General features: G+C 56.8%; 1 protein-coding gene across 6 annotated transcripts in view; it reads left to right on the top strand.

Annotated features, from left to right (window-relative positions):
* The window catches only part of NLRC5 (NLR family CARD domain containing 5), a 51,828-nt gene extending 39,327 nt beyond the window's left edge, over nucleotides 1–12,501 (top strand). For 3 of the 6 annotated variants that reach the window (XM_023747084.1, XM_023747083.1, XM_023747085.1), the window contains exons 10-23: nucleotides 123–206; nucleotides 316–405; nucleotides 1,040–1,099; nucleotides 2,505–2,567; nucleotides 3,074–3,157; nucleotides 4,030–4,113; nucleotides 5,042–5,131; nucleotides 6,575–6,643; nucleotides 7,406–7,474; nucleotides 8,223–8,306; nucleotides 8,590–8,673; nucleotides 10,054–10,143; nucleotides 11,196–11,240; nucleotides 12,099–12,497. In XM_023747084.1, coding sequence (XP_023602852.1) covers nucleotides 123–206; nucleotides 316–405; nucleotides 1,040–1,099; nucleotides 2,505–2,567; nucleotides 3,074–3,157; nucleotides 4,030–4,113; nucleotides 5,042–5,131; nucleotides 6,575–6,643; nucleotides 7,406–7,474; nucleotides 8,223–8,306; nucleotides 8,590–8,673; nucleotides 10,054–10,143; nucleotides 11,196–11,240; nucleotides 12,099–12,342 — 1,240 coding nt within the window. In that variant the 3' untranslated portion in view covers nucleotides 12,343–12,497. Of the gene's footprint in view, nucleotides 1–122; nucleotides 207–315; nucleotides 406–1,039; nucleotides 1,100–2,504; nucleotides 2,568–3,073; nucleotides 3,158–4,029; nucleotides 4,114–5,041; nucleotides 5,132–6,574; nucleotides 6,644–7,405; nucleotides 7,475–8,222; nucleotides 8,307–8,589; nucleotides 8,674–10,053; nucleotides 10,144–11,195; nucleotides 11,241–12,098 lie in introns of all 6 variants that reach the window. The other 3 variants (XM_023747086.1, XM_023747087.1, XM_023747088.1) reach the window with 3 other exon arrangements.
* The last annotated feature ends 176 nt before the right edge of the window (nucleotides 12,502–12,677 follow it).

The raw sequence follows: 12,677 nt of genomic DNA, 5'->3' as shown, positions 1-12,677 counted from the left end.
ACCAACTCCTTCTGGGACCCTGTGTTGTGTCTCCCCCATGAGGGTGGCCATGCCCGTCCCTTGCCAACTGGAGCTTCTAAGGGTCCCCACCCCAGGGCTGAGGGACTTGGTCTCCCTTGTAGCTTTCAGGACAACCAGCTCAAGAACCAGGAGTTGCTGAGCATCGTGAAGGTCCTCCCTTGCCTGCCGACGCTCCGGAAGCTTGAGTAAGCGGCCTTTCCACCTGCCTGAGTCGCCCTCCGACCTTAGAGAGCAAAGGTCTGGGGCCCATGAGATGGGGGATTCACTCCTGACACCTTTGCCTCAATCATGCAGCCTGAGCCACAACAATGTCTCCATGGCGACCCTGCTGGGCTTGACCGAGGTGGCAGTCACGTGCCCGACTATCAGGATGCTGCAAGTCAGGTGAGCAGAAGGCGTGGGAGCCTGGCCTTCAGGGTCTTGAGAAAAGAGGAGGGGCTAGGAAAAAGAGGAAGCCGTAGTGTGTAAGACGTCCATGCTTGAGTCTGTTTTACTCACATCCGTGTGTCCAGAGCCTAGCTCGGGCCTGGTACCTGGTACTCAACAAATCGTGAATGAATGGAAAGATGGATGGACGGACCAACAGAGGGATGAAGGAATGAATCAACGAAAAGGAAAAAAAAAATCTAGGAAGTATAGGCATAGCTCGGAATGAGGCGCCCCGTGTCGCTCTCCGTGGTGCTGAACCAGCGCTGCCTGTGGGATCACGGGCAGGTTAAGTGTTATCTATGCCTCTTAATCCTAAAACACAGGAACTCCTATAAAATCTGTGCGTTCCTGATTTCTATGATCTCTCTCGTAAAAGTTGTTTTCCTGGCTTTTTGAAACACTGGATTCGTCAAGCAAGGGCTTCGTCACCCTTTTACATGTCTGATTTGGAGCACCTTAGCCGGTTTTGTGATTGTCTGTCACCAAGTCCGCTTCCTCTGGCGGTTTGGGACAGCACGGGGTGCGCAGGGAGGGGGTGAGGTGCTGGTTTCCAGCCCACGGGTTTCATGGCTTGTGTCTGGCCCTGCAGGGAGGCGGACCTCATCATCCTTCTCTCCCCGCCCACAGAGACAGCTGCGGAGCTACCTGGGTAAGAAGTTAGGGAGGGGGCTGGTCTGGGCTCAGGCAGTTGTGGGGAAAGGTGGCCAAGGGAGCTGAGGGAGAGCTGGCATGTGGGGGTCCTTCTTGCTGCTGCTGCTGCTGCTGCCCTGAGAAGTGACTGACTTCCCAGAGTTGGGAAAGGACTTCTGCTCCCAGAGTGAGCCAGCCCCTTGGGGAGGGGGTGGGGGAGGATTGAAGAGACTGTCAGACGGCGTTACTATGCGTTACTACGTGGGGGAAAGTCTCTAACTGCAAAAAAAAAAAAAAAGGGAGGGGAAGGCAATTATGGTTCCTACATCTTACAGTTGTCCTGAGCATTAAACAAATTAATACATTAATGCTTAGAACCCTGCTGGCAGCCAGCTGGCACTCAAGCGCTGGCTCTTCTGCTGTGCATGGATTCCAGCTTGGCCAGTCCTGGGTGGCCAAAGGAAGGGAAGTTGCCTTTCCGTGAAAGAACATTCCAACGGTGCTTCCCCACACCACTCCCAGCTGAGACTCCAAAACAGATGACGTTGTGTGTCCCCGAGCAAGTCCTTCCCCGGCTCTGAGCCTCCCGTCCCCCACCCATACAGTGACTCAGTAGGACCACTATCCTTCTCCCTCCCACCCCACCCCCGACTGTCCAGAGAGGTGGTACCCAATACGGTAGCCACTAGCCACATGTGACTATTTGAACTTACATGAGTTAAAATGAAGTAAAATGGGCATTTCATGTCATCAGTCACATCAGCCACATTTCAGGGGCTTGTTGGCCATAAGAGGCCAGTGGCTCCCACCACGGGGGGCCCAGACACAAAACCTTTCCATCATCCCGGGTAGCTCTGTGGATGGCACTGATCTCCAAGTCAGTGTAAACGGTGCTCACCCTGTCCCAGCTTCTCTCCAGCCCCAGCCCTCCCCTGGCCCAGTGGGAGGGAGCCTGGAGGTGCCGTGGCTTCCCACAGCCTGACTCACGTATGGCCCGTGTTCCTGGCCTGAACCGCGGATGGTACATCTACACGTGGAGACCATGGCCCCTTACACAACAGCGGCTGTTTTTTGCTTAGCTTCACTTTTGTGCTGTGGTCACCCCGTTTAGTCCTTCCGTCACTGTATATGCCAGGCATTGTCATTTCATGTCAGAAAAGGGAAAATGGAGGCTCCGAGGGGTGAAGTGACTTGCCCAAGGCCGCACAGCTCTCTATGGCAGAGTCAGCATTTGAATAAAGGTTCCATTTGACTCCAAACCGTCTGCTCCTGCTGCTTCACTGCAAAGTGCCGTGAGCACCTCCAAGCAGCCGGCTTTGTTGCTCATTCACTGTGGGTCATGCTAAGGAGGCTTCAGTCCCTAGAAGCCAAGAGCAGAGCCTGAGCTCCCCAGCCCAGGCCAATGTTGGACTTGTTCTTGCCAGATCCCCAGCCCTACGGGGAAACGCCGGCCAGAAAGAGGCTCAGAGCAGAAGCTTGGCCCTCAGGTACCTCGATGGGATCCATGGCCTTCAGAGGAGGGGTGTGATATGGGTGGAGGGTGCCTTCCCAGGGGAGGCGCAGCAGGGGGGTGGGGAGGGGGAAGGGGAAAGCAGAGCAGACCTGGGGCAGGGAAAGGACATGAATAACCCGTCCCAGCCTGAACAAGGAGCATCTGGCACAACAACGGCAACAGTAACTGTCATTTAATGGGCCCTCGCCGTGTGCTGGGCGCGGTGGTATTTTATATCCATCACCTCGTTGTTATGCTTTTGCAAATTCTGCAAAGTCCACATTATTGTTCCCATTTGACAGAGGGGAACATTGAGTCTCAAATAGCTTAAGTGCCTGGCCCGAGATTACCCAGCGACTGAGAAGCAGGGCCAGGATTCAACACCAGGTCTGTCAGCCTCCTGGCTCCCCCAGGTCCCATGCCTCGCGGCGGGGCCAGGAGCTGGAGGAGGCATCGTACACCTTCTTGCCCTGAGCCCCTCTGCCCCCTACGCCACTCCAGGCTGCAGAAGTGTTTGCTAACCGTCAGGGACGTGGAGATGCTCATAGCCCAGCTCCGGGAAGGCCCCCTCCTGGAGGAAGTAGAGTGAGTATCATGGGGCGCTCTGGGGCAGAAGACGGAGGGCAGGGCAGGGTAGGAAGGGCCTCCGTTTGGGGTGGACAGTGTGGGGAAGATGCCTCCTTAAGGATCTGGGGGAAGCTATTATATAACAGCTACCGCTTCCACCTGGCCACCTCCACCTGGCAGGGTGTGATCTGTGTGTCACTCCTGCCTGTCCCCTTCGCTCCTTCCCGCTGCTCAGGATGAAGCCCGAATCCTAAAACCCCTTGTGATCCAGAACCCTGCTCCCAGCCCTCAAACCCCATCTGACCTTGCCCTCCGCTCAGTCTTCTATCCAGACACACAGGCTCCCTTTCCGGTCCTCAAATGTGCCCTTGGCGTGCTGCTCCTCCGGCCCCATCTGTCTCCCGCCCCTTACCGATTGCACTCCTAGTTTTGCTGGCCTGCAGCTCAAACATCAGGGAAGCCTTCCCTGACCCCAGACCAGGTCATATGCCCCCATCATCATGAAGTTGGTCACAAGAAGCAATTGTGTAGGTTGTGGCCATAAATTAATGGTTGAGGGCGGGGCCGTGAAGTCAGGCTGCCTGGGTTCAAACCCCAGGTCCGCCTTTGAGCAACTGCCCTAACCAGTCTGAACCTCAGCGTACTCATCAGTAAGATGAGGGTAACAATAGCGCCTACGTCCTGGGGTTGTTAGGGGGAGTAAAAATGCCATCATTGGAAATGCCCCTAGGACAGTGCCTGGCAGGTCATACACAGTCTTTTACACTCATTAGTATGAAGGATCGCTTACCAGAATGATGCTTTGCTGGAAGTCAGTGAGGGGGAGTGTGCATGTGGAGGGCTGGGGAGGGACCCCCCAGCAGCACAGGCAGCGGGCCCCTCTGTCTCAGCCTCTCAGGGAACCAGCTGGAGGACGAAGGCTGTCGACTGGTGGCAGAGGCTGCCCCCCAGCTGCGCATCGCCGGGAAGCTGGAGTGAGTGCCCACCCCACTGTTGGGTAACAGGGCCCCGAGAGTCCCAGCAGGTCCCTGCGACCCCTGATCCCCATGCCTATCGTCACCGAGGGAGCTGCTCCCCACCGCCCCCCGCTTCAAACTCCAGCAAAGTCCGAGTGGCTCAACCATGCCCTGCTCTTGCCTCTGACATGAGCCAATTATGAAAGCCCCTGGTAGAATGGGTCCCTTGTACCTCAGTGGCTTGCGTTCTAGTTTGTCCTTACAACAGCCCCCGGTGGAGTGGGATGAGATGGGGTGGAGTGTTGCATTGAGCCAACGTTGGGGGGATGGGATGGGTGGGTGCTGGGGTGTTGGGGTGGGATGGTGGGGTGGGAAGTGGTGTGTGAGGGTGGAGGTACAGTGTTGGGTGAGGGGGTGGGTTGTGGGGGTGGTGGGATGGGAATAAAGGGTATTGAGCTGTGGGGCATGCTACGCTGTTGCATGGTAAAGTGGGGGTGCTGTCTGGGTGGCATGTGTTGGGTCTTAGCTGGGGTGGGGGTGTTGAGGCTGGGTAACTGATGTGGAACCTCAGCTTTGTATTGAAATCCTGGCTCTGTCATTTGGTAGCTTTGTGACCCTGGGAAAGTACTTTAACGTCTCCCAGCTTCCGTTTCCCCCACTTGTTAAATGTGCTTAGAATGGTGGCTACTTTACACACCAGGGAACTGAGGCTCCGAGGGGCGAAAGCCGTGGGTCGGTTCTGATCACTCAGCTGGAGAACTTGGTTCTCTGAGTGGGGCAGGGTCCTGCGTCTCTCGGCTCATCCACCTGAGCTGGAATCCTTTGAGACCCCCTGGCCAAGGACCCAGGACATCCCAAGGGGGACAGCCAGGCAGCGGCTGAGCCAGGAGGAGGGGACTGGGGACTTCAGCCGCCTGCTGATGGCTGCCCCCCCTCCTCTCCACAGCCTCAGTGACAACGGGCTCTCGGTGGTGGGAGTGCCCTGGGTGCTGAAGGCAGTGAGCACGTGCCAGAACCTGGCAGACCTGCACATCAGGTGAGAGCTGGCCGTGGACGCCTGTCACCACAACCTCCTCCGGCCCAGAGCTCCGGCTCCTCCCATCATTCCCAGTCCCGGTTGCCTCCAGAGAGAGGGACCTAACAAAACCACGATATGGCCAAAACCGGTTTGGCTCAGTGGATAGAGCATCGGCCTGCGGACTGAAAGGTCCCAGGTTCGATTCCGGTCAAGGGCATGTACCTGGGTTGCGGGCACATCCCCAGTAGGAGATGTGCAGGAGGCAGCTGACCGATGTTTCTCTCTCATCGATGTTTCTAACTCTCTATCCCTTTCCCTTCCTCTCTGTAAAAAATCAATAAAATATATTTAAAAAACAAACAAACAAAAAACCACGATATGGCTGCAGGGTTAGTATGGAGTTGTGCAGACAGCAAACAGAAGCCTGTTAACACGGCATTTTTCTAACAAAGCTTTTCAAACATACTCCAAGGTAGGGAGCGTGGTATAACGAACACCAATTCCCACCAATAATTACCCACACTGTGTCACTCTTGTGGCATCTGTCCCTTGAAAACCTGATTTTTAGAAGAAAATTTGTCATTTTAATCCCATTTTTAAGAAAAAGAAAAAGGAAAGAACATTCACTGCATTAAAAGCAAAATACTTTGAAGGACCCTCTCCCAAAGTCAGTGTCACTGATACGTGGGAGAGACGGGGGGGGGGTGATTTTCTTTTTACTTTATTATATTTTCTAAGTTCTCCATAGGGATGAAGTGGGACTTTTATAATGAGAAAAAATATATACATAAAAAATATATACATTCGGTTTGCAAGGCGAGGTTCGGGATGCCGGGCTGGAAGTCACAGCCTCCTGTGGATTCTCAATGTCTGTCCCGACCTGGCAGCGACCTCCCTCTGCTGGGCAGGCAACCTCAGCCCAGGTGCCACCGGTGGACAGAGGGAGGGTTTCAGCCCGAGGCCCAAACCACAGAGACCACAGAACTGAGGTCTTCTTTCAAGGGCGTGCCCGGAAACGAGGGCTGATGACAGTTTATGAAATCTGTGAAAGAAAGACTTCAGGCCCTGGAAGCTCAGAGGGTCAGGGAAGGTCAGAGGAAGTAACTGCAGCTAGAGGCTGGGGGATGGCAACTAGGAGGTTCCTCCAGGTCAGGCTGAAAAATGACCCGGGCCCTGGCCATTAGCTCCGTGGAGAGAGCATCAGCCTGCAGACGGAAGGGTTTGATTCCGGTCAAGGGCATGTACCCCGGTTGCAGGCTGGATCCCCCGGCCCCAGTCGGGGTGCGTGCAGGAGGCAACCTCTCTCACATCAGTGTTTCTCTCTCTCTGTGTCTCTCACCCTCCCTTCCACTCTAAAAATCAATGGAAACATATTCTCAGCTGAGGATTAACAAAAAAAAACCAAAAACAAAATGATCCAGAGCAGCCGGAACTTGCCTCCTCCCTCTCTTCTCTCCGCAGCCTCATGCACAAAACTGTGGTTCTCACGTTTGCCCCAGAACCGGAGGAGCAGGAGGGGACCCAGGAGAGGTAGGGCCCCAACACCATCCCGACCTCACCCTGGGCCAGGGCCACCCCCTCCCTGGCTCCCACAGCTGGTCAGTGCCACTCAACTGCCAAGGAACCTTGGCATTCACATAGGCTCAGCAAGCCAGCGGGCATAGAGGGGGATGCAGCCCTAAGGGGAGGGTCAAGGGAGAGATGCTGTCCCGTTCCCCTAGTGGCGCCTGAAGAGAGCCCTGTCCTTCAGGATGGAGATGGCACCTCGCTGGGGCAGGCGCAGGGTAGCCAGAGAGACCCAAGCCCTTCGGCCTGAACCCGAGGATCGCCTGGCCCACGAGTCTGATTTTGGCCAGAACTTCTGGCTTCCTTTGGCACAAGGACCCTTGGAGAGTGTTTGCCTCCTCCAGGGTGCCTTCCTGGATTGCCCCGGCCCAGCACATAGGCAGAGACTCAGCTCTGTGCTCCTCGGTGTCCACCTGCAAGGTCTTCTGTAGGGTCTGAGCTTTCGGGGGCTTGCCTGAAGCTGAGGCTGGCATCTCTGAAGGCGATGATGGTGAAGAGGAGGATATTAATGATGCTAACGGCCAAGGTTAATGGAGCACCAAGCACCAAACTAAGGCAATTCATGTACATTCTCCAGTAAGAGCCTAAGTGGTTGTCCCAGGTGACACAGCCAGGACACAGAGGAGCCTGGTGGAACCAAGGTCTGGCGGTCTCCAGGCCTGGGTGGAGGCTGCATGGTGGGAAGCGAGGCGTTTGCTCAGCCTGGCCTGGTGTGTGTCTCTCCAGGGCTGCGTTTCTTGACAGCCTTACGCTCCAGATGTCCTCTGAGCTGCCCCCGTGCTCCCCGAGGATCAGGTACAGTGACAACCTGCAGGGCTTGGGTGTGGCTCCGGCTCCCTCCCTCCCTCTGCATGCAGCCCGCCCCTGCCCCCAGCCCCAGCTGCTCCCTGGATGACACGATCTGCTCCAGCCAGGAGTTGGGGCCTGGCTTCCCTGCCTCCCACTCTCCTGCCCAGCTCTCCACAATCACCATCCCCACCAGCCCCCCCTTAAGTGCCCCCAACTTCCAGCAGCTGAGGGGGTGTGGGAACTCTGGGCAGAGAGCATGGGGGGCTTGCAGCCCCTTCTTTTCAGGTCCTGAGGCTCAGCTCAGCCCCCCAGGACGCTCATCGGTTCTCCTCTGGCCTCTCTCTTCTCTGTCCATCTGCCTCTCCCTCCCTCTGTCTGTCTCTCTCAGATCATGTCTGTCTGGTTTTCTGTGGACCTTTTCTCATTGTCTGTTTGTCCTCCTCCGGCACCATGCACACATGCACGTGTGTGTGTGTGTGTGTGTGTGTGTGTGTGCATCTGCTCGCTCTCTCTCTCTCTCTCTCTCTCTCTCTCCTCTCTTTGTCCATCTTGGTGTCCCTCTCGCTGTGCCTCTGACTCTGGTTTTCCTCTGCCTCTGTGTGACGTCTGTGTGTTACGTGTTGATCCCTCTTTGTCTGTCTGTCTGGGTGCCAGATGCGTCCGCCCCAGTCCCTCCTGCAAGCCTGTGTGCTTGGGGCCAGGCCCACTCTGGCCTCTGTGGCGGGGCTGCAGGCCTGTGGTTCTGCCTCCGCAGGCTGACACACTGCGGTTTGCAAGCTGAGCACCTGGAGCAGCTCTGCAAGGCCTTGGAAGGAAGCTGTCGCCTGGGCCACCTCGAGTGAGTGGCGCTGTCGGAAGGCGGGGGGGTGGGGCTCAGCAGTGAGTGAGAGCTGGGTTGTGTTTTGCTTTTTAAGATTTGGACCTCCTGCTGCAGTAGAGAATCTGGTGAAAGTTGTGCCTCTTCCCCCTAGAATATAGGTTCCCCCACACTTGACTCCCCCTGAAGCCCATCCCTGACCCCCTCGATAAGAACCTGGGGTTTGTGATTGAGGCGATGGGATGGAGAGACAGAACTCCTGCCCACCCCTCCCTCCACCAACCTGTACTCCCCACCCTCCCAGCTTATCGAGGAATGCTCTGGGGGACCAAGGTGCTGCCCAGCTGGCTCGGTGGCTCCCAGCGCTGGGCGCTCTGCAGTCCTTGAAGTGAGTAGCTGGCTGTCCTCATGGCAATGAGGGGATGTGGCGGGGGGCGGGGGGCAGTGAGGGGGGTTCTTCTTATGTCCCATCTCTCCCCCTCCGTGGCTTCTCAGAAAGATTAAATGAGAAAAGGCATGTCCGTTGCCTGGCCCAGACCCTGGCACGTGGTGAGTGCTCAGGAAAGGGTGTGATTCTCATTCATATCGAGTCTGGCATCTGTGACTCAACGGTCCAGCTTTGGATTTAAGGTTTCACTTCCCGAATCTGTTCCTGGGAGGCCCAGTGGCCCCGGGCAAGGCAGGTGGGAAGTATGACTGATTGATGTAGAGGCTGGCAGCCATTCTGGCCCTGGGTGCAGGGCGGGGCTGTTGGCTAGGTGCAAGCTGTAGGCAGGGAGGGTTCGGATCCCACAGGACACCCAAGCAGGGTGCCCGGGGCATCTGGAGGACCTGGCAGAGACGGGAGATTCTCGGTGGGGTGGGGGGAGGTCTGGTAGGAGGCCAGGAACCCCAGCCTTTGCCTGCAGCGACCAGACTTCCCGGGCCCTCAAAGCCTCCTGTGTTCTTGGCCCCACATCCCCTCCTTCCAAGCTCTTCTGGGACAAAGCGATAGGAGCCCTGGAGAGCGGTCCCAGGTCCCAGGTCCCAGGTCCCAGGTCCCCGGTCCCCGGTGTGACCTTGAGCAGGTTCCATCACCTCCTGAGCCCTGGTTCCCGTCAGTTAACACATAAACAGTAGAGGGGGGTGTGCTTTAGCTCCAACCTTAGAAGGAGTCTGTGGCCTGGGGCCCTTCCTGCTCCGACAGGCTCCCTGGGATGCTGGGAAGGAGAGGAGGGGCCTGCACCTGGGCGAGGAGGAGGGACTCCCCACTGCAGGCAAATGCTGTGTGATGGGAACTTTCGGGGCAAATCCCCACGTGACCTTCTCCACACTGTGGACGCCGAGTCTGACCCAGGGCCTGCGAGAGGCTGCAGGCACCTACCAGGGCCCCCGTCCCGAGGCGGGCGTCCTTAAATGGCAAATAAAGCCACCACGACAGGTGGACAGACATTGGTCACCGGGCACCGCCCCCCTTTATCGGGCGCCTACAAGCCCTCCCCACGTTCATCACAGCCAGAGGGAGCCACGGGGTCCAATCGCAGCTCTGTCACCTGTGTGTCTTGTAACTTTGGGCGAGACCTGGCTGCTTTATGGGCCTCGGTTTCCCCATCCGAGTGGGAAGCTGGAAGAGGCACGCTGACCTATGAGAGTTCCTAGTGAGTTTCATCGTCCGGACGCGGGGACAGCCCTCCCCTGCCCTGTGCTCTGACCACACAGAGCGTGCTTTCAGTCTTGTCACTTGAAACAAGACTGGGACCCCTGCTGATACCATGCATGTGATCCCCAGCCTCAGTGAGAACTGCTTGTCCCTGGATGCTGTGTTCAGTTTGGCCCAGTGTTTCTCTGCGGTGCCGTGGGTCCTCCAGCTGGACATCAGGTGAGTGAGCCTCAGGGCCCCGCCCTGCCCTCTCGTCTGCATTCACCACAAGGCATTCTCAGGGCCCGCGGGGTCCCGGGTCTGTGTGTGGGATGGATGCCTGCTGAAGGAATGAATGAGTGAGTGAGTGAATGAAGGAATGAATGAGTGAGTGAATGAATGAATGAGTGAGTGAATGAATGAATGAATGAATGAATGAATGAATATAGCCCCAGGACACTCAAATTTCTCCATGGGACACAATCCATGGACTCCCTCACTCTCTGGATTTTTCTGGGAGACTTTTTTGTATATATTTTTCTTGAATTCAGAGAGGAAGGGAGAGAGAGAGATAGAAACATCAATGATGAGAGAGAATCACCGACCCGCTGCCTCCTGCACGCCACCCACTGGGGATGGAGCCCGCAACTCAGGCATGTGCCCTGACTGGGATTTGAATCTCCTAGTTTATCGGTCAATGCTCAACCATTAAGCCACGTGGGCCAGGCTGTTCTGGGAGAGTTTTAAGAAAACTGGGAACACCCTAGTGACCATTGAGTGCTCAGGGACTCACTTTAATTGTGGGGTCTCTGGAGCTGATGAAACTATAGAAGGGAAAATGCACCCAGCCACACAGCTCTGGGACATGCAGTGTAGATCATGCATGCTTCCTTGAAAGGCCTGCCCATCCCTCCCCTCCCCCTCCCAAGAGTGGGCAGTGTGAGAGCAGACAGACCAGGTTCAAATCCAGGCTCACCAGTTTCCTGCGGTACAGCTCCCAGCAGGTCACTGAGCCTCCCCACGCCTCAGTTTCCTCATCTGTGAAATGGGGTAAGAATACTTCTTTACCTCACAGTTTTTGCATGAGACTCAACGGAGATCATGTGGCTGGTGTGCTTTGTATGTGCCTTAATAATGTAGCGGTTGTCGTATAGTTACTGTGGTATTTGCTGAGAAAGAACGCGGGCTGCCCTCCAGCCTCCCCTTAACCTGGTCAGTCTGCTCTCGTGCCCTTGACCTGGTCAGTGGGCCCTTCGCCTGGTCTCTGATTGCTGCCTCCCTTCTGCCTGCAGCTTCGAGAGCCAGCACGTGGTCCTGAGAGGCGGCAGAAGAGCCAGGTGAGGGCAGAGAGCTCCGAGGGTGAGGCGGGCTCCCCTTTCCCTCTGCTCCCCATTTCCGGGAGGAGCCCCCCACCCCAGACCCATGCGGACCACTGTCAGCTCCAAAGTAAACCCCCTCCATATGAATTTGCAGGAATCCGCTGCCTTCACCCTCTCTTGGAAGAAGCCAGCGCAGAGGGAGGGAGGGAACGCTGGGTGGCAGGCACCATAGTGGAGCCGGGTGGCAGCTGCCGCGGTGGGGGAGGGGAGAAGGAAGCGTCTGGGGACTTTTGCAGCCTCTGCAGACTCACAGTCTCTTATGAGTCACTGCCCTTTCACACCCCGAGGAGCTAGGAGCGCATCTGAGAAGCCAAGAGCCGTTGGCGCGAAAGTTTCCACATCTTTGCTGTAAACAAAGAGCAATAGTGACTTCTCACATGTGCTCCCGGCTGCCCCCTGGTGGGCACCGCGGTCTCACTGGGCAGGTTGGAAAGCACCAGGGCCACCTGATGCGGGCGTCTGGGCTGGTGCGGCAGGCGGCAGCGTCCCCTCCCCAGGTGGCTTCTGGAACCAGGGCTGGCCCCGGTCTAGAGTCTCTATTTCTGGGGACCCTCTGGGTTTTTGAGGCACAAAGTGTGGAGGCACAGGGAGACGAGTCATGTGACGGCCACATCTGTGATCAGAGCGAGGAGAGGCTCTGTCCTGGCTCCCCTAACCTGTCAGGGGCCGCCCCCGTGGACAGGTGGGCCTCAGTTTCCCCATCTGTACAGTGAGGGGGTTGATTATCCTGAGAGCCCCTCCCTGCCCTGACTGATGAGTCTGAGCTTCTAATGTGGATGATTGAAACTTTCCTCTCAAAACGTTTCCCCACCCAAGGCATCTGCTGGCCCGCAGCCCTCCGCCAGAGTCCCCCGCCCAAGCCCAGTCCTCGGGGTTCGGTCAGCGCTGCGTCCCCAGGAGCTTCTGGTACCTTCTTACCCACTTCTTGTTTGGGGGTAACCACAGTGGGGAGAGGGCTCAAGGAGTGAGGCGAGCCTGGGGGGTCAGGCTGGGGACTGGGAGAGAGGAGAAAGGGAATTTGAGAGAAGGGGAGAGAGAGGGTGAGTGTGAGGACTGGTGATGGGGCTGTGGGCCCCGCACTCCAACCCCACACTGATTTCTCTGCAGGCTCCCCAGCTCCCCCACGAGCGGCTGTGGGACCTGGCGGGCCCCTCCCTCTCCTGGCCTCGATTTCTTTTCTTTGTTTTTAAATATATTTTTATTGACTTCAGAGAGGAAGGGAGAGGGGATAGAGAGAAACATCAATGATGAGAGAGAATCATGGACTGGCTGCCTCCTGCACACTCCCTGCTGGGGATTGAGCCGGCAACCCTGGCCAGGGAATCAAACCGTGACTTCCTGGTTCTTAGGTTGATGTGCGAACCACTGAGCCATGCTGGCCAGGCCTGGCCTCAT

Source organism: Myotis lucifugus, unplaced genomic scaffold (assembly GCF_000147115.1).
Source record: "Myotis lucifugus unplaced genomic scaffold, Myoluc2.0 scaffold_792, whole genome shotgun sequence".
Lineage (NCBI taxonomy): Eukaryota > Metazoa > Chordata > Mammalia > Chiroptera > Vespertilionidae > Myotis > Myotis lucifugus.
Note: the sequence above shows the minus strand (reverse complement) of the source record. Positions and strands in the feature narration are given on the sequence as shown.